The sequence below is a fragment of the Lygodium microphyllum genome, chromosome 6 (assembly GCF_053477565.2).
Source record: "Lygodium microphyllum isolate KBCC chromosome 6, Lygodium_microphyllum_v1.1.10, whole genome shotgun sequence".
Lineage (NCBI taxonomy): Eukaryota > Viridiplantae > Streptophyta > Polypodiopsida > Schizaeales > Lygodiaceae > Lygodium > Lygodium microphyllum.
Window position 1 is genome coordinate 29,716,290 of NC_141140.1, and position 25,152 is coordinate 29,741,441.

The following is a 25,152-nucleotide window of genomic DNA, read 5'->3' on the forward strand; positions in this document are numbered from 1 at the left end:
GTGCAGGTAAAATGCTTGTGTCATTATTTCGAAGCAAAGGTGTTTTAATTCTTCTCCTTTCCAACTTTTTTTTTCTTTCTTCAGGAAGGTAATGTTTAGTGCATTAGAATTCGAAAGAACACAATAATGGTAGCCGCATTCCTGTGACCATGTGTGGGTATTAATTGTGCAATTTCATTTTGGGAACTGTGATTGTGACTTGAAATGGAAAGACAGAAATGTGAGCTTGGGTATCTACAACAATACTCTTCGTGCATTCAACAGTGACAAAATAGATCTTTTCTGTTCTCAAAATTTTGACACAGTTCATAAGCTCCAACTTGAACAAAATGACTGAGCAGGCTTCCTACTATTACCTCCATTTACGCTCCACATACCCTCAAAAAGGGTGAGGTACATACTTAGCGCTATCAGGATCAAAAACTCTAGATAATCCCATGCATAAGTAGAAGGGAGGAGTTGGACATTAGATTAGTGGAACCTTTGTTACTAAATCCTAAGAGAATATCTGCATTTACAGAAGGGATCAGTACAGCTAACCAGCCATCAGTCACAAGAGAGCGTGTTCATGTGGGCACTAGAACATGTAGATCCTGAGGTTTAATCATATAGGAAACGATGGCAATCGCAAGGAGAATTGTACCAACTGCCCATATCAAGTGTGTTCCACAACATCTACCCTCTCTTTTCACAACTAGATTACAAGCAGAATGCTTCACAAGGTGACTCCTTTGGCCTACAACTCCATCAGACGATGAGGACTCCCCTGTGGTACCTAAGGGGAGCCTGTGTTGCTGCTGATCCCATTCAGCTCTTTGTGCTGCCTGCTGCACATCCAAACTGCTATTTAGAAGTTCTGCAGATAAGGACCTTGGTTTAGGAGGAGAATCTCCTGCATCATGATGGAACTGCTGATGATTATGATGATTCCGTCTGCTGGCCGTTATTCTCTGATTTTTCTTAATCTGTACTTGAGAACACACTACCCTTGTTTGACCTGAAGATGTGTCCAAGTCCTCTGATGTACAGCAGCTCGAGGCACCACTCTCAGTAACCTTCCTCTGCTGCGAGTCAATGGACATATGGCAGCTTTGCTTGTATAAAATGTCATCACCCGTGTGGTCTGGAGTGTGTAAATATCCTCTCAGTCCCAACTCTGCACAATCCTCCTGGATCAACCCTGGCCTCCCTTTGGAAGTCAGAGATGAATTGTCAATTGACTGCAAGGAATGCAACAGCTGCCTTGGACTTGCGAACTTGAAAAACTCTGTACGTGCTGCAGCTTTGGATTCCTGAAGGTCCAAAGGAATGTATAAGTAAACTTCCATGCACTTAAACAAAAGCAGGAATATAAATCAACTCAACAGCTTTTAAACATATATCCTTAAGGATGTTATGTTGACCACAAGATAACAACATGACCGACCTTTTTGATCCTACTGCTATAATCAAATAATAAGATAGCCACAGGCTTGACCATTTTGATCGTACTGTCATGATCAAATCAGCAAGCTAGTTATTGATATTAATGACCTACTACTCTACCAAAATACTGAATACAGGATAAACAAACATCAAAAGGAGGTAACACTAAATGCAGGTAACACTAAATGCAGATAGAGAGACCAGTGAGAAACAATCCTACTTTAACAATTTACCATTGCGAGAACAAATTTGACCTTGCATTGACTGTCAAACCCTATCGATCCAATGCCTTGAAAAATCTGACAGCCAGGAGATTGATTTGTTTCATCCAACATTTAACAGTCCTTGCCACATGCTCAGACTGTCAAAACCAATAACAAATAAAGGGTTCTACAATTGAATGCGGATAGAGAGATCTGTGAGAAACGATCCTACTTTGGCAATTTATCATTGCAAGTGCAAATTTGACCTTGCATTGACTGTCAAATCCTATCAATCCAATGCCTTGAAAAATCTCACAGCCAGGAGATTGATTTGTTTCATCCAACATTTAACAGTCCTTCCCACATGCTCAGACTGTCAAAACCAACAACACCCAGCTTCCCCTCTACAAATAAAGCATGGCATTCTTAGCCATTTTCAGGCCATTCGACTGCATTCTGATTTTAGTTCTTAGGCTCGGGAACCTTCAGACAATGTTGAAAGTGTGAATACTTGCTTTGATGCACTATCATGAAATAGTTTAGAGTCCACATAAGCTCCATTCTCCCATTTGATTCAAAGACTTCACACAGAGTTCATATCCCGCTGTGCTTAAGCAAGAAGAGCCAGCTTTGCTTTATTTTACGCCAATAGACCTTGCATGGAACTAAGACATGAACACACCAATGATAATGAGACATCATGAAATTAAGATCGTAAGGCAAGCATTATACAGTGACAGGGTGTGCAAATTGGAGACAAAATATCTTCATACACCATCTTGAGCTCCCTCAAGTAGTTCTCCACAACTGTTCAGTGGGACAAAAACTACATGTACCAGCACTAGCCTTTGCCTAGCAGTGTTTAGAAATTAAGGTTTATAAGTGAGTTGTGAGTGGATGGATCAATGTCACCAGCCCCTTGTGTAGAGAGTACTATTAATGCATGCATTCAGAGATTAGCCTTGGACAATGGAATTGACATCCAAGCTCAGGTCTAAACTGGCATATACATTGATGAAATTGGAAGTTGAAAATAAGCACAGTGGTCATGCTTAATTATTCAAGCTCAAACAAGAATCGCCTGAAGTTCTTGGTCATCACCTCTAGCTCAATCAAACCTGTCATTCAGATTCTAAAGGCTTCATGGTAGAATCGAGGCAAGCTCACTTAGAGTGATATAAATCAGGCTTGCTGGATAAACTTGGATTGCAACTAACAGTTCTTTACTGTTTTGCATGGCAAGTATTCCAGTTGTGGAATTTATTTTGTTTCCTTAATTCCACAGAACATTAGAGTTTCAGAGCAATTTCACCCAAAAAGGATCATATGCTATAGATAAAATCACCTCAGTTCCTCAATCATGATTATGTGCTTGCTTTTAAACTAACAGCATTCGTACACTGGCTTTACTAATGAGCATATCAAAATGACAAAAGCTGATTTTAACCTTGCACACAGAGGCCATGCAAGTCAACAGCAAAAGATGGTCAAGCAATAAAATGTTAATCAAGATTATTCCTGAGGACATCCATAAGACTGCACTGAAAACCACTTTTATAGTTTATCAACATTAGTTGTTTTCCACTCGCGTGTGCTCCTGTCTGCATTTTCAATTTGCTCACTTACCATGATTCATTATTTCACCTGGCTTCTCTTTGCTGTGCGTTTTTTAGAAAGTTCCTGCCTGAGTTCCCAGCTGATGTGCTATTCCTAGCTGCATCTTACAGCGGTGCAGACTTAATCATTGGTACATATAAAACTGCATGGTTAGCTTGTCACTCCAGTGTAGTCCCAGTCAAATGCCCATTCTTTGCAATGCAGCCCCAAGGAAGGTATTTGGGCCTGCTTCTTGTCCACTCAGTCAACAAGATGCTCCAATTTGTACAGTTCTCTGACAAGTAAAACAAAGAAAATCTCATTCAAAAGGAAGAGGGGGGCCATCCTCAGAAAGGAAAGGGCTGCATTAGTTCAGCTTGGATTTGGGACCCTATGCAGTGTTTGAGTAGTCTCACAAACCTACAGTCTTTTCAGTTTCAATCTGCAGATCTGAAGTACTTGGAAGCATAAACTTAACCAGGTTCAGTGTGAGAAACCGGAATTGTTCATCAAGCTTCCACATGTAACACAAAATGCCTCCAAATTTAGTGTTTTCCTATGGTCACAAATTGTATTGGTTTATCAGAAGGAGTTTGCCTCGCAATTCTTCATCTCCACAGACTCAACAATGTGGACATTTCCATGAAAGATATGGGATTCCTTAAGAGTTATCTTTCAATGCAACTAAATTGTCAAAAACTGTGGAATGGGCAGTCAATGTAAGGAGTGAAGCAGAACATGGAAGCCAAAATGTCTTTAAACATAATCTAGTATTAAACTCATAAGGCCATCTTTAGCAATGTTTGTAAACTACAAGTTACAGACACTTCAAATCTGCAAGCAGAGTTGGGCATGGACAAGCAGCAGAGAATACTCGCACCTTCTTCCAACCACCTTATCACAGAACCCCTATATGCATCACCACTTCTCCATGCATTCCAACACTACTCAGCAGCAACAAAATTGTGAAAAGGCAAAAACCACATGCTGAGCAGGAACAAAAACATTTGCAGCTGCAAGATGTCGCCCCCCACAAATTTACACAGATCTACCCTAAGAATTTGAAATGACATGATACCATACCTGGACATGGTTCGCATTCCCTGAGTCGCTAAATGTACCACTTCTGATAGCATCTGGTGTCTTGATAGAATTTGGTGTTAAGAGGAGATCTGAGCATCCATTGCATAAAACATCATCCTCTAACTTGTTCAACTTGTTACTGTAGCTGCTACCATCTGTCGAGACATTAGACTCCATAGGACCACCTCTAGTGTGTCTTTCAATATGCCTACTGAAATCAGGACTCAAAGAACACTCCATCTGGCCGCCAAAACTCTTCCTGTGCTCCATCCTCAATGATCCAATTCCAGATGTGTCTGTGCCAATTTTTCCAGAGGTCCTAACAGGACTGGCACCAGAATTCTTGCCATGCTGGACTGAAACTGTAGGATTCTCATCTTGAAGTTTGGTGTTGGATAAAGTACAAGTAGCTGATTGTGATCGACCCAGAAGAGCATTGTGCTCAGGACTACTTTGGGAGGCTGTTTTATCATGTTCAGCTAGAGAGCACTTTGATGTTTGGGTGCTAGGAACACATCCTAAGTCACCCAGAAGCTTTGATGAAGTGTGCAAATCTGATAGAACTCGTCTTGGCTTCACAGAAGGTAAATTCTCCTTAGAGATAATAGGTTGAAACATACCTGAGTTCTGGTAAGCTGTATAAAAAGCTTTTCTAGCAGACTGTGTTGCAGGAAACAGAGGGGAACGTTTTGCAGAAGGAATTGTGCTTTTTGAACTTCCATGCATGTCACACACACCAGATTTAGATGAATGAGAATCCGATGCGTCCATTGCAGGACATTCCTCAACCTTTGATGAGAATTCCCTGTCCTTAAAGCTGGCTACATGCTGCAAGTCCTTGGAAAATGCAAGCTTTGCTACTTCCAAGGCATCTGCTGCTGCCAATTTCACACCAGGCACATTGTCAAGGCGGCAGTTTTCCAGAGCTTGGATAGTTAATCCCAAATCCAAGTCAAGCGCTTGTACATCGACAACCTTTAGTAAGCTTCCTAATAACTGAGCTGCTGCTACACGCTGCTGCCATGAACATCTGGATGCTTGAAGAGTTTCCGTTCCACTTTTGAATAATTTAACTGCACAATTTTGAATAGCAGCACCACTGAACTTTGCAAGAGAGCGCATAAGGCTCATGTGAGCCACAGTCTGGAAGCCTTCTGCGATCATTGCCCCTGTTCCCTTAGCACAGACAATTTCCTGCAGATCTAGAGGTGCCCATTTCCACTTCTCTGACTCCACGAGCGCCTGCAAACACACAGCAGCACCAGCTGAAAGAGGCTCTAGTTTGCTGGAAAGGGCAGGCAGCAAGGGCAAACAGAGGCCCGAGAGGATGTCCTGGTTGTCTTGTGGAGGCTGTGTGGGTTCAATAGCGTAACGCGCCACCGAAGTCACTACTTTGGCACAAGCTTGATGCAGATGCTGCGAGCCTGAGCTGGTGGACGGAAGTGAGCGGAGAATGGTGTCCATGATGCGAGGGATGTAAGGGACCACCTTGTGCTTGTGAACCCTGGCAACCTCACTGAAAAGAGAAATCGCATAGTGCTGGCGAGAGGTATCACCATCTTTGCTGTCAGAGGCCTGATCTAAGAGCTGCAGCATGGACTTTGTGTCTATTTGATCCAAGCAATTTCGTGCAGTATCCCCCATGACAGAAGTATCAATTATGCCAAATTTGACATAAACAGAGGAAGGAATCTCACTTGGGAAGAACCTAATTTGTCACGTTTGACCTGCAACAAGGGTGGAATCTAACGTTCGGGAGCTCGAAAGACGATAACCCACATCTCCACATAGTGAGTTACGCTCATCGACCCATCTGTCTCCTCTCCTCTGTTCCCCATACACGGACAGATGAAGCATTGAAGCGACGACTGAAGGAGTATGGGGCAGGAGAATTTCATCAAGGCGATCGCCGATCGAAGAAGAAGAAGAAGAAGAAGCTGCCGTTTAAAAAGGTTTTGAAACGACGGACACTATTTAATTATTTGTACTCGGCACCTGGATTCCCCCCACAGAGAGAGAGAGAGAGAGAGAGAGAGACTTACTGGTTTCTAGATAGTAGTAGGTCTGACCTACTCTACATGATGGTGGGTCGCCGCAACATGAGAGAAACAGAGCAGAATTTGGGGAATTTTGAATTGAAACAGAGCGCCGGAGCAGACTTGTTGGACTCTCTCACAACAGGAGGGTTTCCTAAAATCGATTATAGCAGGCAACAAACAAAAGAGCGCGACAGAAAGCATCTGTGGAGCAAAACACAACAGGCTGTGGGTGAAATGATTAGCGAGATGGCCCATCTTTCTATATGTCGAGATTCTAAAGGAAACTCCACTGAGGTGGTGGCGGGCGTTGCATCTATGATCTCCGTGACGAGTCTGTGCCTGGTGCGTGTGTGGTGTGGTTCGTGGTATGATGAGAGAGAGAGAGAGAGAGAGAGAGATGTATCATGTCAGGGCCCAGAGCCTTTTTACTTTTTTGAATGGGGTCTTCGTTTCAAAATTCAAACTCAAAAAAAAACATGGTAGGGACCCCGCCATTTGGGCCCAAACTGTGATCTGCGCATAACTCAAACTTCTCCTCACTTTTTAGGGTGAAGGGGAAACAATTCTCCATTATAAACTTTTTTTCCAAGTGAGTTGCATAAATATTTTTCAATGATCAAACTATTTATATTACATAGAGCTCAAAAAAATATTAAAATATTTTGATATTTTCATCAAGTAGCCTTAGTTACAAATAAAACTTTCATAAACGAGGGACACGTAGGGGCCAATAGAGTGACACTCGAGGATGCATTGCTTTAGGGTTTTATAAAATCTAAAATATTACAAATTTTACATGGCTCAATTGTTTGACTTAAGTTAAACTCATTTGTAGTTATTCGTATTATATTGTTAAGTAGCTAAAAACGCCACATCTTTCTTGTAAAATTGTCACTCAATTGGGGTGGGGTGTGTTTTCCTTTTGGAGGGCGCTACTTTATTGGCCCCTTTACCATTCCCTTGCAAGCCTGCACAAATCACACTTTTTAGTCTCCCCTTTATTATTAGTCACCATTCCCTTGCAGGCTTGCACATCCTGCACTTGTCTTGCTCTCTGCTTGAGTAGGTATTTAGAAGCCCTTTACACATAAATTGTTCCCCCATTAATTGACCATTCCCGCAATGCTTCAGGGCACACCTAGTAAACTTTTCCTCATTAGACATAGTTTCATTTTGAAAAGGTCGGTAAACTAAAAACATTGCCCTTGTGCAAAGCCGCTCTTACTTTTCAAGGCTACAAGGGTCTTGTAAAACATGCATGTGGAGTGTCAAAGCACAATAAGAGCACACTTGTACTTGATTCCTATACACACAAGCATGGAGAGCAACTCCAAAAACATGAGTTATAGCTCAATTGGGTAGAGGTCAGTGTGTGCATCTGTGGTGATCTTCGGATCAAATCCTCCCAACTTGCAACATGCACTCTACAACACTCGCCATCTTTACAAATGATATCCTCCTAGGGTTTTCGAGTGATCTCCCAATAAGTCAATAGCACACATCATCAAAATTTTCTAAAAACATAAGCTTGCAAGTTCCAAAACCTTCAAGGAGCACTCCCTACTTGTCAAGCATTGTACTCGCACACCCTTCATGCATATTTTCTTCAAGTTATACTCATGCATCCCATGCAAACATCTCTTCCACTGACAAGCATGGCATTCGCTCAATTAAAGGATTGTTGTCCTTAATGAGTGAGTTTGGATTCTCCTCAAAGAATTGAGTCTCCACTTCCCAAATAGAATGAAACTAGAGATATCCTTTCCAATTTCCATGGAATACCCAATGAGTGTTGTTTCTAATATGTTCATCTTTCTGCATGAACTATACATGTGCATGATCCACTCACCAAGTTCCTATAAAGCAATGACTTCATCAACTAAAAAAGTGATAATGCTACTTTAAATAACCAAACCAAAACTCTAGATGGGTTGGAAAGATCCACTCTATGGTACATCCATGGGTGCACAAAACATAGTAAATTTTTTATACATACTAACTAAAGTTCCAAACCAAGGATATTACACCTAAGCCTATGTGACGCAACATGAGAAAATGAGACCAAATAAATATATTCAGAATATAATGTCTTTTACGTTTTAAAAATATATGAGTTAAAGGAATAACTACTTTTCATGGGCAAATACCTTGATGATCCAGTGTATGATGTTGCTCTAAACTTACCATGATGATCCTTTTTCATTATGGCTATAATTAGCATGACAATTTTCCCACAATGGTCAAAGATATAAACAATCATTTGCACAATTATGTTCCAACTCATCTCCTCTATAACTCATACTCAATGTTTGGTTGATCCTCAATCAACAAGTGCCTCAATCAATGATTACCTCGACGATACATTCACACAACTTCTTAACAGCAAAAAAATTAATTATATATATTTTACTATCATTTCTAATTTGTGGATCAAAACATCCTATTAATAACGATAATAACTATTAATCCTTATTCAATAAATTGTTAATATCTTTTATGCTTATTAAATCATTATTAATGCTTGTGTAAGTGATTAAATAAATGGTTAGTATTGTCGTTGTCATTGTTGTTAATTTGCTTTTGTCTTTTTGAATTGTTTAATTCCATCTCGTATTGTATTTCTTTAATGATAAATACTTCTTCATCTTAAAAGTTTCATATTATAAAACTTTTAATAATGCAAGTTTTGATTTTAATAGTATACGTTTTTGAATATTAGAGTATACTTACATAATGTACTTCTTCAATATTAACATTTGAGACATTTTAATAATTAAAATGTTCATACTAAAAATTTTCATTCTTAAGATGTTTTATTATTAGAATTTGAATGTTATTAGTTAACTTTGTTAATTATTTTAGCATTTTACGATTCATGATAAATGTTTTAATAAGACTTTGCTATTAACATTTTGATATTTAAAATGTTTTATAACACATGTTTTAATTAACCTTTGTATTGCAATTTTTAGTAGCTCAATACTAACTTTGCTTAAGTTTATCATTAACAATTTTATTTACTTAGCTATTGAAAATTTTTAACAATAGAATTGTGTTATCATACATATTAAATAGCTTTAATATTGAAAAGTTTTATGATTAGAGTAGATGATTAAGTATTATTCTATTTATGAATATTGTTATCATAATGAACTTATGAAACCATTTCCATGTCTAAATTTTAATAAGCAATCAATACTAGTATTTATTTCATATTAAACTTTAACTTTTATTATCACAAAAACATTAACTACTAATGTAATGATAAAGTAATAATGAATAATAAACACTAAATACTTTTTATAGATAAATTTTTTGGTAATTACTATTAAATCTTTATGTAATTTATTGTCATTATAAATGTTGGGTAAATTATAATATTATTATTGATAACATAATATGATAATATTAATCTTTTTATATAATAACTAAGTAAAGAGAAACATTCGATATTGATATAAATAGTTTCCATATTAATGATATCAAGTAGTATCCATATGATAAAAATATTAAATGTAATACAATATTAACATTCTACAAGGTCTTATTATTGAACTCTTAGATATATAATACATTAAAAGTTTATGATAACATTAAATTTTATATGGTACATTAATGTTACTAATATATTGGATGAATATTTAAAAGTATTATAATATTAATTAAAGACAAAGACACACGCACACACACACACACACATTGTCATGGCATGATTAAACCTCAATAATTGGATGCTTATTCCACACTCTAGTATACCTAACTACATGTACTATTCGTGCTATTGTTTATGGCCATCCTTGCTGTTGACATGCACATGCTATTATCAATTTATTACCCTGGTAGCCCAACGGTTTTTAAAGGCATAATTGTAGCAAGATTAGCTTGTGGGCACATCATCCTTCCATCCATAGGCTCCATACATAATAGTGATATGGATAATTGTGATTGTGCACCTAGTATGGCGTGACAAACTAAAAAAACAAAGTAGCCCAAGTGAAAGCCCATCTCTCATGGTTCATGGAATTCATTGGCACAAGTGCAAGATGGCTTGCTATACCTAATTTCACAAGTTTATTGAAATGTATATTTTGTTTGAAATTAGCATGCCTCCTTCATTTGGATGAATTTCCATTTCTAATGGCTTATGTAAAGGTAACCAAAGAGGAGAGAATGAACCATGAATAATGGGAGATTCATCTTGCTCACCACTAAAAGATTCATGTTCTTGTTTAAGCAAATATTTGTTGATATTGAGCTATACCCTTTTACTCCAAATATGAGTTTGGACATTGAAGAAATCCTTTGACGCCACCTTCCATTCTAACTCAAATTCGAAAAATAAGTAACCTCATGGCATAGTGGTGCCACCTTTATGAAGATCCACATGAGCTAATGTCGTATCTTGCATAATAGTCTTGAACAACACAGTTACATGGTAAAGGTAGGAGCTAAACTATTACTAGCTACCCAACAAATGTTGGAAATGTATGTAACCATCGTTATGCAAGGCCTCTAATACAAAAATCCATTTGCGATTGCCCATTTCGGTCCAGCTTGGCTAGTGAAATGTAGTATGAGAGATATCAATAGCCTCTTGAAAATATTGACAACAGTTGCAGCTTTTTGCCCTCAATGTGGTTTTTATTGAATAATAGTGGCTTATGGTTTAATATTGTGTAATTTTACTTTTGTTACACAATACTATTTTTGTACAGGTGTGGCTTAGGGAATATAATTTGTTTTCATTACACCACACTTTGTGCATTCTAGGTGTAGAGCACCTAGCATATGTTATCATAATGTTTAAGAAATATAAGAGCTCTCCAAGGAGATCCTCTTCCAAGTAACAAGGCATTCTCCTATATGAATTAGAAATATCTACTCTATGTTACATATGTGGGTGCACAAAACATAATAAATAGGAATACTAACCTATAAGAAATATACTAGCCTTCTAAAGAGCATGGCATTATGTGAGGGTCTATACAAATGAGTATGATAAAAAAATGACAATGTTTAAGAAATATAAGAGCTCTCCAAGGAGATTCTCTTCCAAGTAACAAGGTATTCTCCTATATGAATTGGAAAGATCTACCCTACGCTACATATGTGTGTGCACAAAACATAATAAATAGGAATGTTAACCTAAAAGAAATATACTAGCCTTTCAAAGAGAACCTCTTCCAAAGAGCATTACATTATGTGAGGATCTAAACAAGTGAGTATGATAAAGAAATGAATGATAAATTATCATACTAAAGCTAATTCTTTTCTTCATTTTTGTTTGCTCAACTAACTATTTGTGTCAATCGGATGAAGACCCATGCCTTATACCTAGCTCTCTCTCATTAAAAAAAATTGGTGCGTGATCACTTTTTGGGAACATTTGCTAGCTTGAAGGGGTAAACTTCAAAAAGGTTGAAGGGAACTAGTGATACTCTCCAATTAAAATGAATTGCTCAATGAGGAGTGAGTGAGGAATAGAGGTTTACATGGTTTGTACCTAGGTACAAGGAACTCTTTAACAACATTTGGCATCCCCCTCTCTTTCTCTTTTATTTTCCATGTGGGGTGTTTCTACATGTGGCTAGTGGTCATTCCAGTAGTGTTAAAATACTTGTGTAACAAGGGTGTCATTAGGTCCAAGCACCACCGCAACAAAGTAGAGGGTAGTCATACTCAAAGCCAATATAGGTGGACATCGGCATCCTATTCTACAATTGGCATTTGGTGTATAGAGTTTGACATAGTCAAAATAAATGAGAACAGATACCAAATATACACTCAACCAATTAGGAAATACCAAATTGGGATTATCATTGGCTCTCGTTGATGTAGTTTAGATATTAAGATTTCCCCTTATGTTGGTGGATAGATTGTCCTAGGATTGACTCCTCTTGAATTGGGATCATATCCACAATTTGTGGACACTCTCTTCAAATGATAACCTACTCTCATTGTCCCCTACCCCCTTCTCACTACAAGGATTTAAACCTATAGCGACGGCGCGTAGCGATGCAGGTCGCGGCAAATAGCGACGTCCCACAGGGAAAAAAAAACAGGCTGAAACCAAGTGCGGGTTTATTTCGCATTTTTCATCTATTATTTTGAGAGCAAGAGCGAGAGAGAGAGCGACCATTGTGAGAGAGGGAGAGGAAGAAGGCTTGCCGCCGCCGTCGCCGTCGTTCGCGAAGGAGAGGAGGAGCCTTCATCGCGAAGAGGAGTCACCAAACCCTCACCATATCTCATTGGTGAGTCTATTCTCTCCTTCTTTTGCTTGTTTAGGGTTTAATTCTCTTTCTCTTTTGCTTGTTTAGGAGAGGAAATGAGAGAGAAAGAGAGGGAGAGGGAGAGGGAGGGAGAGAAAGAGAAAGAGAGAGAGAGAGAAAGAGAAAGAGAAAGAGAAAGAGAAAGAGAGGGAGAGGGAGAGGGAGAGGGAGAGGGAGGAAATGAGAGAGGGAGAGAAAGAGAAAGAGAGGGACAGGGACAGGGAGGGAGAGTGCATTCTCTCTCTCCCTCTCCCTTTTGCTTTTATAATTTGTGTATATATATTGAGAGAAGGAGAGGAAATGAGAGAGAAAGAGAGGGAGAGGGAGGGGGAGGGGGAGGGAGGGAGAGGGAGAGGGAGAGGGAGGGAGAGGGAGGAAATGGAAGAGGTTGTGGGCAAAACTCTCTATTTACTTTTTTGAAGTGTTCAAATTAATATAGGATGCATGCATAGATCATTCTTGTGTGTGCAAACTTGAGAGCTCTCTTCTCTCTCCTTGTATCCTATATTCTTATGCTTCACATTGAGGGTGAGGGTGAGGGTGAGGGAGAGTGAGAGAGGAATTAAGTGAGGAACTAGAAGAGTGAAGCTTCTCTCCTATCTTGCATTCTTCTCTTCTTCCCCTTCTTCTTCTACAATTTGGAGGGTGAGAAGTGGAGTTGAGATGAGATTGGGATATCCCTCTTTCTTTTCTATGCTTCCTCTCTTTGTTGGAGTACTTGAGTAATGGATGGATTGCAAAATGGAGTGGCGTAACCAATTGAGGGAGCCGTGCTTGGATTGTGAGGCTGAATTGATTTGAGATGATGATTTGATTGGTTGAGTATATTAGAGTAGATAGAAATCAACAACTCAAATTTTTATAAAAAAAACTCTCTAATCATTTGTAGTAGAGATTTGAATTGCATTGATTGATGATTGCTATGGAGGATTAGTTATGTCCAACGTTTATCAATTGCATTAGAAAAGAAATTAGTTATGTCTACTGTTATGTCTAATGATTGCTATGGAGGATTAGTTATGTCTAATGTTTATCAATTGTATTAGGAAAGAAATTAGTGAAATTTTTTTGCTTATGACATGAAATTAGTTCTCTAAATAAAAGACCCTATGGGTTGCATTCAAATTGAACTCACAATGTAACTCATCTAAATGTGATGCCAGGAGGCATATTCCACGGTGGATTCCGTGAGGTTTTACGGTGGATTTCGTAAACTTAGATGACCAGGGCTCATACACAAAGAGGATTCTTTGTGCGAGAAGTTGATGGGGACGCCTGTCCTTTTCGGGCGTTTCATTAATTTAGTGTGTACATGGGTGATTCCATAGCGGGTGATTCCGCAAAATGCATATTAAATTAATAAACGTTTATGAGTTTAGAGTGCGCACTCATAATAAATTAAGGTTAGGATTTATTTCTAACCAGTTGATTTATTTATGTAGCTGAAGACTACTAGGTATTCACTTTTGTCGGTTTAATTGTATTATTTTACTAACGATTGTGAATGCTTCAGTTGATGTGTAGAGATAGCAGCAGTGGCGGAGGAAAGCATTGGAGTCTAGCGGGTATTCGACATTTGGACTATATTTTGATAGGCGCCACGCCTATATTTTGTTATGTCTATTGAGACATTGATTATCGATTATTATTTTGTATGCGCTTATGCACCCGGATATGTTATTTCTATTTGGACATTGAGATTGGGCGTGCCAGACTCTATGGGCACCGCCCATTAGCTTTATTTTCCTATTTTTGTAGAAAGCAAACTCAAAAGCTAAAAGCTTGTCATATTTTTGTAATTGGGCTATTATTGAGCATGAAGATTGGAAATATACATAAAATACATGCTTTATGAAGCGCTCACACAAGGGATGGGGGAGATTGAACCCAATTTGTCTCTTGCCTCTTGTCGTGCATGCTTTTACATGGGTTTTTGTGCAAAAAGGTAGAGTACTTTGTTCTTGGGGACCTTCCGGGATTCACCACGTGAGCTATCTGCGTCCAATCTGCGCACCAGTGGTATCAGAGCGGAGCAGAGATCAAGAGCTTCCAATCGCTACCAATCTCGGGCGAAGGCGGAGCTCCAGGAACAAACGGCCTCTACAGTCAATCTCGTCGCGAACCGTCGATACAGGCAGACTTCTGGCGATCAAGAACCCCTGTTTCCACTGTCAGATCGCGAAGGACCAAGCTCTGCAGGCGGAGGACCACTCCTACATCTCCATCAATAAGTCGTGGTTATCCAGTGAGCAAACTCTTAAACTATCTTTATCAAAGCTTAATTATAAAGCTTAAAAAGCTTAAGAGAAGCTTAAGCTTCCCCAAAATCTTTTCGACGTGTTAGAGAGAGGCCCGAAAAATCCGCGCGGGGAAAAAAACGCCCCCCCCCCCCCCCCCCCCCCACGAAAAAAAACGGCGGCCTGCTAGTCCAAAATTAAGCTACTAAGCTTAATTACCAAGTCAAATTAAGCTAAGTCACACAACTCTCTGCAAGTTACACAGATCTGACAAGTTCGCAAACTCTGGGTCTCGCACTTCTGAAGTCAAGTTCCGTAAGTCGACTCTAATCAAGTTCTGCAAGTCGGCCTAAGTCCAGCAAGTCAACAACTCTGCAAGTCTGCTAAGTCTGCAACTCTGCAAGTCAGACTAAATCAGAACTGACTAGTGCTTAAAACTCATAGAAGACTTGTTCGTATGCAAAAACTTTGAACTGGAAAGTTGTTCGCAGCAAGCTGTTCTACCTATCTACAAGTTCGTTGAAGTACTTTTAGCAAACGGAGACAGAAATATTGCAGAATTTTTGAAAATTGAAGAAGAAATACCCAAGAATACATAGCCTTGTAACCCCAAATTTGAGCTACGCTCATCCCGCTAACTGATTTTGAGTGAGAAAGGTTTGTTGAGTTTTACAGGATGACTACCCCACATATGGATGATCCTATGGCTGAAGACGATCTACCCGAGCCTACCATGGAACAAAAGCTGGATCTTATCATGCTGCAATTGGAAGAAGAGCGAAGAGCTAGGCAAGCCTTGCAAGCGCAATTGACAAAGCTACAAAGAGCGTCCACTGATAAAGAAGAACCTCAAGCTGAAGATTTGATTCGTCGTACCATCGACGCCACCCTTGAAGCACAAACCATTCGCAAGGAATCCAAGATAAGTAAACGAAGTTTCAAGTTTCGCACTTTCAATGGCATAAGAGAAGGAAAGACTGTTTTATCATTCATTAGCCAGTTTGATGACTATTTCCATGAGGAAACTTATCCTGAAAAAGATAAAATCAAGTGTGTTACTAATCATCTGATAGATAGAGCATCACTTTGGTGGACTGTAGTCCGCAAGAGCATAGAATGTCCTGCTACATGGGAAGATTTTAAGAAGAAGTTCATGCAAAATTTCCTTCCACCGCAATTTCATGAGAAGGCTATCAAGCAATGGGATTTACTTCAACAGCGAGATCGTGAGCCTATTCCACAGTATACAGAGCGTTTTTGGAATGCACTCCTACAGTTACGCATGCTTGAAGACGTACCAGAGACGACACATAAGCGAAAATACATGTCTGGACTTCTTGGACATTACTACGCTGAAGTGAACATGTTCAAGCCTGCTACCCTTGAAGACGCCATCTCCTTAGCTCACGACACTGAAGATAAGTTACGCGGAAGAGACCGACGACCACAGCCATTCCAAGCAAACGGTAATTATGGATCTAAACAATTCAATTCCAATTTCAGAAGGTTTAATCCAGGTCGTTTTTCATCACCATCTTTCCGCAAGAATTGGCCTAAACCACCTGCATTACCATCCACTGTCAATCTAAATTCTAAGCCTATTCCACAAGCAAATCCAAATATACCCAGACTCCCAGCCATTGCAAATAATGTGACGAAAGCCAAGCCAATAGTATGTTACAAGTGTCACCAGCCAGGGCATCTCGCAGCAAATTGTCATTCAAAGAAGCCATCAGCACATATCAACTACCTTGGAGCCATGGACGAAGAAGAGCATGAGGATATGCCAGATTTCACTGAAGAAGAGGATGATATTACTACTACTTCCGACACTTTACCAGGTATGCCTACCTCACATTCATTGTTGACTATGAAATGTATGGTGCATGGAAAAGAAAGAACTATATTGCATGATGACAGTAGTACCCATGACTTTATTTCAGCAAAATTGGTAAAGGAATTGAAATTGCATACAGTACCTACGCACTATCGCATAAAAGCTGCATTTTTAGGCACTAGGTACAATGGCTCACAAGAAGTTCAAGATTTAGAAATTCAAATTGGTCCATACATTGAAAGAAGAAATTTCTTAGTTGTCCCATTACAGTCAAGCGACATTATTCTAGGAATGCCATGGAGACACCAACATAATCCCAATTTAGATTATTCCACACACACAATGAATATTAATTTTCAAGGAAAATCTATTACATTATTTGGTATGCATGCATCTCATATTTTTCCACTGCTTTCGCATACTCAAGCAAAACGTGCACTACACAAGAATACTAAATCATATCTCATTTGGGTGAATGAATTGCATGCAAAGGAAAATCATATGCACCCTAGGCATAAGGAATTTCTCGCATATTTTAAGGACTGTTTTGCAGAAGACCTACCACCAGGTTTACCACCATCACGTCCAGAAGACCATAAGATTGACCTAATACCTGGCACACAACCACCTTGCAAAGCCCCATATAGGCACAATCAAATAGAGCAAAAAGAAATCCAGAGTCAAGTTGAAGAATTACTAAATAGAGGCTTAATTCGACCTAGCAGTTCTCCATTCGGTGCACCTGTGCTCTTAGTCAAGAAAAAGAATAATACTTATCGTATGTGTATTGACTACCGAGCATTAAATAAGATCACTGTTAAGAATAGGTATCCTATACCTAGAGTTGATGACCTTATGGACAAACTGCAAGGATCTTCTATATTTAGTAAAATTGACCTTAAGTCTGGATATCATCAGGTGAGGCTAGATAGATCCGACATATTTAAGACTGCATTCAGGACACAGTTTGGCCATTACGAATTCTTAGTCATGCCATTCGGATTAACTAATGCACCTGCTACTTTCAGTAGAATGATGAACCGTATTTTTCTAAAATATCAGTATTGTGTGATTGTTTTCTTTGATGATATTTTAGTGTTCAGTCAAAGTGAAAAAGAGCATTATGAGCATTTATCATTAGTTTTTCAGTTACTGAAAGAAAATCAATTGTTTGCAAATCCTGACAAGAGTGAATTCTTTAAGACAGAAATAGAATATCTAGGTCATATTGTATCAAAAGAAGGAATTAAAGTTGATCCTAAGAAAATTGATGCAATATTGCATTGGCCTGTTCCTAAAAATGTACATGAACTACGCTCATTCCTTGGTCTTGCTAGTTTCTATAGGAAGTTTGTACGTAATTTCTCATTACTTGCTTTACCATTGACCAAACTTCTTAAGAAAGGCATTGTTTATCAATGGACTGAAAATCAACAGAAATCCTTTGACTTACTCAAACGTGCATTAACCAATGCCCCTGTTCTACAATTGCCTAACTTTAACAGACCATTGTTTTTAGTTGTGACCGATGCTAGCGGATCAGGAATAGGAGCCGTGCTAATGCAAGACAACCATCCAATAGCATATTCTAGTTCTAAGCTGAAACCCTCTGAGCTTAAATATTCCACTTATGACAAGGAACTCTTAGCAGTTGTACAAGCATTAAAACAATGGAAGCATTATTTAATGGGTTCAGAATTCATGATAAAGACCGACCAGCAAAGCATTAGACATCTACTTAGCCAACCCCAAATTTCTGACCGTCATATCAAATGGGCTTCATTCATTCAAAGTTTCCATCCTATCATTCAATACCAACCTGGAAAAGAAAATGTAGTTGCCGATGCATTGAGTAGAAGACCTGCAATTCATAACATTTCTATCATATCTTTTGATTCTTTGATTGCTATGAAAGACACATATCACCAGGATATTACTTTTCATTCTGATTGGCAAAAATTAGTTCAAAATAATTTCATTCTTGTTGATTCATTGTCATATAATGATGGATTCATGTTCTTTGAAAAGAGACTGTGTGTTACTATTCCATTCCGATCTTTTGTTTTGAATGAAATTCATTGTCCCCCATATCAAGGTCATAGAGGTATCATTTCTACATTACGCATGTTAACTGAAGATTTTTATTGGCCGCATATGGATGCAGATGTATCTAATTTCGTTTCTGAATGTTTGATTTGTCAAAGAATAAAGAGACATCATGGTAAACAGTATGGATTATTGATGCCTTTGTCTATTCCATCTAAACCTTGGGAACATATATCTATGGATTTCATTACTGGCTTACCAAATACTAAATCTAACCATGACATGATTTGGACAATTGTAGATAGATTTAGTAAGCAAGCATATTTCATTGCATGTAAGAAAACTTTAACAGCATCACAAGCAGCACAGTTATTTTTGAAAACTATTTTTACTAACCATGGATTGCCGAAAGTGATTATTTCAGATAGAGATTCTAGATTTTGTAATAATTTTTGGATTACACTGTTTGCAAATCTAGGCACAAAGATTGATTTCTCATCTGCATTTCATCCAGAAACAAATGGACAAACAGAAGCCACAAATAGCACTATTTTAGATCTTTTACGTGCATACACTATCTCTAAACCTCAGACATGGGATACTCATTTACATTTATTATAGTTTGCTTACAATAATACACCGCACACATCTACAAAGAAAACACCTTTTGAAGTTATTTATGGATATAGATTATCTACACCTGTTGCATCTTTGTCTAATAGAATTCAGAGTGCTGATGATATTGCTGTTATGCATAATAGTATTTTTGATGAGGTAAAGGATATGATTGCTAAAGCCCAACAATCATATACCAAACAAGCCAACAAGAAAAGACAAGCCATGAATTTCAAAGTTGATGATTATGTTTGGCTTAGAATAGAAAAGGGTAGACTGTAAAGTGTAGATAGACATCCAGTTGTCAAATTAGCTCCTAGATTCTACGGACCATTTAGAATTATTCATAAGATTAATGACAATGCTTTCAAGTTAGAACTGCCATCTCATTGGAAAATTCATAATACATTTCATATTAGTTTATTGAGACCATTTAGAGGCCAAATACCTATCCACCCTGTCTATGAAAACCCACCTTTACTAGAAGAATAGACTGAAATACTTGAACCCGAAGCCATCATAGACACTGACTACATGACCACTAGAACTGGCCGAAGGTATTCTAGATATCTAGTGAAATTTAAGAACCATCCTGTAGAGGAAGCACAATGGATGCACGCTAGAGACTTAAATGCTTTCCCCACTCTGTTAGCTCCACATTGAGCTAATAGCAATTGAGGTCAATTGCTATCCCACCCCGGGGGTATGATGCCAGGAGGCATATTCCACGGTGGATTCCGTGAGGTATGATGCCAGGAGGCATATTCCACGGTGGATTCCGTGAGGTTTTACGGTGGATTCCGTAAACTTAGATGACCGGGGCTCATACACAAAGAGGATTCTTTGTGCGAGAAGTTGATGGGGACGCCTGTCCTTTTCGGGCGTTTCATTAATTTAGTGTGTACATGGGTGATTCCATAGCGGGTGATTCCGCAAAATGCATATTAAATTAATAAACGTTTATGAGTTTAGAGTGCGCACTCGTAATAAATTAAGGTTAGGATTTATTTCTAACCAGTTGATTTATTTATGTAGCTGAAGACTGCTAGGTATTCACTTTTGTCGGTTTAATTGTATTATTTTACTAACGATTGTGAATGCTTCAGTTGATGTGTAGAGATAGCAGTAGTGGCGGAGGAAAGCATTGGAGTCTAGCGGGTATTCGACATTTGGACTATATTTTGATAGGCGCCACGCCTATATTTTGTTATGTCTATTGAGACATTGATTATCGATTATTATTTTGTATGCGCTTATGCGCCCGGATATGTTATTTCTATTTGGACATTGAGATTGGGCGTGCCAGACTCTATGGGCACCGCCCATTAGCTTTATTTTCCTATTTTTGTAGAAAGCAAACTCAAAAGCTAAAAGCTTGTCATATTTTTGTAATTGGGCTATTATTGAGCATGAAGATTGAAAATATACATAAAATACATGCTTTTTGAAGCGCTCACACAAGGCATGGGGAAGATTGAACCCAATTTGTCTCTTGCCTCTTGTCGTGCATGCTTTTACATGGGTTTTTGTGTAAAAAGGTAGAGTACTTTGTTCTTGGGGACCTTCTGGGATTCACCACGTGAGCTATCTGCGTCCGATCTGCGCACCAAAATGCAACTCATTGGAGAGTGTTAGGAGCATTTAAATGGAAGGACCTCTTGAGTGAAAGCTAGCACGAAGAGAGGGAGATATTTTCCAAATAAAACATTTAAGGAAGAAAATGAAATGAGAGAGGGAGAGGAAGAGAGAAAACAAAATGAGAGAGGGAGAGGAGAGAGAAAAATGAGAGAGAGAGAGAGAGAGGAGAGAGAAAAGGAAATGAGAGAGGGCACTAAGGCTCAATACATAACCTAGAAGCATATAAATACCACTGACAACACTATGATAGATATAAGTACTAGATCCAAGACAAAACATCAAACCATCCTACGATAGGGGTACTGCATCCAATGAGTATCAAGAGAGCATGTACATGTCATAATTAGTCCTATTGTCTCACTATAATATATCTAACAAATGGCTCATGTATCATCCAATGATAAGAGGCATGAAGTGTCTTAAATTAATGCTTGATGTGAGAAGTGACAGTCAAACTCAATGAGAGTAAGCTTCAATCTCAATCCAAGTGCATTCTAGAAGCATGGCCAAGTATATGGCATCAACCATAGACATTAGTGTAGCATGCAAAGTAATCAATAAGCATCAACAAGCAATAAGCATGAAGTTTCTCACTACAACATATACATGCTATAACGATGTTTTCTTTATATATAAAAAATATCCCCGTTGTTGGTATTAGCGTCGCTAGAAAACCGTCGCTATTTAGCGACGCAGATACCGACGCTAGTATCGACGAAAATAGCGATGGTTACAGACAATTTCTGACGCTAATACCGACGATTGCAGAATAATTTTCTGACACTGATACTGACGGTTGCAAAGAATAATTTTTTTTGCGGCAGAGCTGCAGATGCAGCCCTGCCACAGTTAGAGCCACATAGGGCTAAGAGACAATTCCTACTGTCAAAGAAGTTAGACAATCGATCCCAAATAATTACAAGACTTTGCAAACAAGTACTTTCGTGACATTAATTAACAGAAATGTGCGCTGCATTAATAAAGAAAATAACAAAACTTAAATTGAGAAGTGCTACTGTGACAAAGCAAATATGGAGTCATTGGGGCAACATAGAAGTTCGAAACATATATACTTTGCTATTACATATGGAGAATAGAGGCCATAATGCCATACATAATACAAGATGGGGAGTAATCCTATGTAGCCTAATCTGCTCTCTACGACTCATCCGCATCAGAAAACTCCTCTCGCTGTAGTGGCATATCGAAGGGAGTCTGCAACAGCAAATGCATATATAATTGTGAGTACCAAATACAAACTGACATATAATGACAGATTTCTCAAATTAGGAATGATATTTATTACTACTTACCGGTCCTGCATGGAAGGGATTTTAGTGTGGTTTATCAAGCGCATATGACAAGAAGGGGAGGGGTGAGGCATGCAGTGTTTGTTGTAGAGGGATGGCCCCCATGATGATGTTCGTTTTGCCTCCAGTCATTAGCAGATATTGTCTTATGCTAAGTTGTGTGGACTGGTTGTCATGGAGTGGGATAGGGCACATCCTCGAAAGGATAGACCAAAAAGGGACGAAGGTGTATAGGAAGGGACTACACCCTGTCTACACCATCAGAGTTGTTGGTCAAGGCTTCCTATGGCGGTAATGTGGGTTGCATACCCTTCACTTGGAGGTGGGGATGGTCACATGACTTTTAAATGCGTGATGAGAGGAGAACTTGAGGAGCTTAGTCTGTTTGACCCAACTCTTCTCCCTGTGCTTGACTATCATTGCTTGTGTGTGTTGACATTGTTTATACATGGTGACACAAAAAGCAATGTTTATTTATATACATATTTATGAATCCATGTCACTTCAGGAGGATAAGAACCAAGTGTAGAACTCGGGGTTGTACTGGAGCGTGGCACATGCATCCAACACTCGTGGCAGCTTACTTAGTACCGATAGATATTTTGCCACATCAAGCAGCATGGACCCTTGTCCGAGTCTACTGGCAACATGTAGCTCCTCCTCAGTGAGAACCTTATCAAACAGAGAGTTTTCTTGGCTAGGTTTAGCCAAGTCTATACCCCGAATGGCAGTCAGCACTCGAAGGGAAGTTGGTGCCACATAGGTTGGGTCTCTTTGGGATCGCCATTTGGCCAATCGCTCCTCAGAGACTGTCATGATCTGAGCCCCTAATTCGGCCATTGCAACACGTTGTTCGCACCAATGCTGCTCAAATTGACTCTGGCCTGCTGACAGTCGCTTTAGTTGCTCTATGTCTACGAGATTCGGTCGGCAGAGCACTTCATTGAACGTGACGGTTAAGCACATTTTGTTAGCCTCCTCGTCAGAGATGAGTCGCATGCGTTCATGCAGGAGCCTGTCATAGTGCTCGTTAAGATGTTCTTGCTCTTCCCAGGATAGAGGAAAGGGCAAGTAATCTCCAAGCTGCTCCTTGGGGATTGTGCCCACGTCCGCAAGGACGTAGACTCATGCGAACACCTTGAGCTTAGCATCCATCTCAACTAGGCATTCTACGATACTTCTATGTTCAATGAGGGCTTGCTCGGTTGCCATCTCATGCAAGGTTCTAGGAGTTTGTCTAGGCTTTAGCATAGCTGGGGGTTCAGGCCTATATGAGCAAGATTGATCAACTCTAGGATTGCTCATGCTCTTGGGGTTTCCATGTTTCTCTTGAGGCTTCGTTATTGCGTCATGGTTCTCCTTGGGTGTGACTGGTGTGAATTTATCACCCCATCGTGATAGTGTTGTATCCACTCTTGATTTGTCAATGCGAGTTCTATTGTCAATGGATAGAGTGTTGCAAGCAGCCATTGATGGTAACGACTACTTTGATTTGTCAGAGCACACGGATGTGTTTGAGGTTTCACCGCTATTAGGAGAGACATTAATGGGTTCCTCGGTGGATGGTCCCGATGCTTTATTCCTCATCTCTCTAGTGCTCTTGGTCTCAACGTTCTTAGGGTCCACAACCACCTGTAGCTGCTGTTGTTTTTTATGTTTTCTCCTCTTTTTCTTGGTCAATGAAGGTGCATCTCTCAATGACTCAGGACCCTGGACTAGGTCAACCGTTGATGTGCTTGGTTGGGCCTCAACATTTCCCTTCTCTAGAGGGTCCTCATGGGACCTAGTCGTGGCCTGCGGAGTAGCCTTGCCAGGTTGCATGGGTACAATTGTCTCCCTTTTGGGGGATTCTAGCTCTTCCGCCCGTTCCCTTGTGCTCAACTCCTCCAGCCCAGGTTGTAGGCACTTTGGAAGTGCTAGAGTTGTTACGGAGGTAGGTCGCGACACCTCCTTCACTGGTAAGCTACTTAGGACACATTCCGCAAGGGGCATTGTCACGGCCAAAGGCTGTGACTGTTGGGGTCCCTGATTGGAAGTAGTGGTGGCCAGCACAGTGGACAAGCTACCATTGGTAGACTGCGGTGTCAAGTACCTAGGGCGATCGGAAGTGGTCGTGTCTTTTGTTGCCCTTTGCATATTCACTTGTGCAGATTGAGCAGTAGCACGAGGCTGTTGTGCCGTGCTTCCCGTGTCCATTTAGGTGAAGAGGATGTGGGAGATTTGGGACTCCCACATGGGCTTGGCACTGACTGGAGAATTTGCTCGTGATTGTTAGACGATTCTATCATTAGCTTTGTTGAGCAATCAGCCTTATCATGCGCAATGTTGTGCATGTGGTGCTTATTATCCTCTTGGAAAGTCAAAGGCTCCTTGGACACTAGTGGACCTAGTGTACGCTGGATAGTTATCTCTGATATTTGCTTGCTAAGCACACTAGACTGAGGATCTACTTTTTGATAGGTCATGTTTGGTTTCTTGACTTCAATCGTGTGGGGCTCAATCACTCCCATATTTTTGGTTCGAGACTTGGATTTTCGTTTAGGTTTCCTTCTACGCCTCTTTGCTTTTGACATAATTTGGGTGTCTGACAGAGGTGGTTTAGCAGGGGTTTTGGTACCCAAATCCATCGGTTGACTGCATAATACCCTTGAGCACGAAGCAACGCCTTGGATATCCATCGTGGCGTTGTGCTAGCTCTCCATCGATGCCTGTGTCTATAAGGCTTGGGCTTCTTTGGGGTCTTCTAAGATATTTGTAAGTCCAAAGCCCGTCCTTGGCATTGTCTCTTGACCTTCTTGTTTCAGGAATGGCCTCACTCACTGGTTCTCGTTGTTCGACCTGTGCTTGTATCAAC

At 39.6% G+C, this 25,152-nt stretch overlaps 1 protein-coding gene across 1 annotated transcript; it reads right to left on the minus strand.

Annotated features, from left to right (window-relative positions):
• Positions 1-249: 249 nt before the first annotated feature.
• On the minus strand, positions 250-6,706 carry LOC148034424 (uncharacterized). The gene is made up of 2 exons (XM_087679370.1): positions 4,308-6,706; positions 250-1,292 (listed from the first exon to the last, which is right to left on the minus strand). Exons 1-2 carry the CDS (start codon positions 5,949-5,951, stop codon positions 567-569), a joined length of 2,370 nt encoding a protein of 789 aa, XP_087535496.1. The 5' UTR covers positions 5,952-6,706; the 3' UTR covers positions 250-566.
• Between the last annotated feature and the right edge of the window lie 18,446 nt (positions 6,707-25,152).

Coding starts and splice junctions, on each gene's coding strand:
- LOC148034424 (XM_087679370.1), bottom strand. CDS start 5,951: ATGGGGGATACTGCACGAAATTGCTTGGATCAAATAGACACAAAGTCC. Junction 1,293..4,307: donor GGAATGCGAACCATGTCCAG/GTATGGTATCAT, acceptor TTGGACCTTCAG/GAATCCAAAGCTGCAGCACG.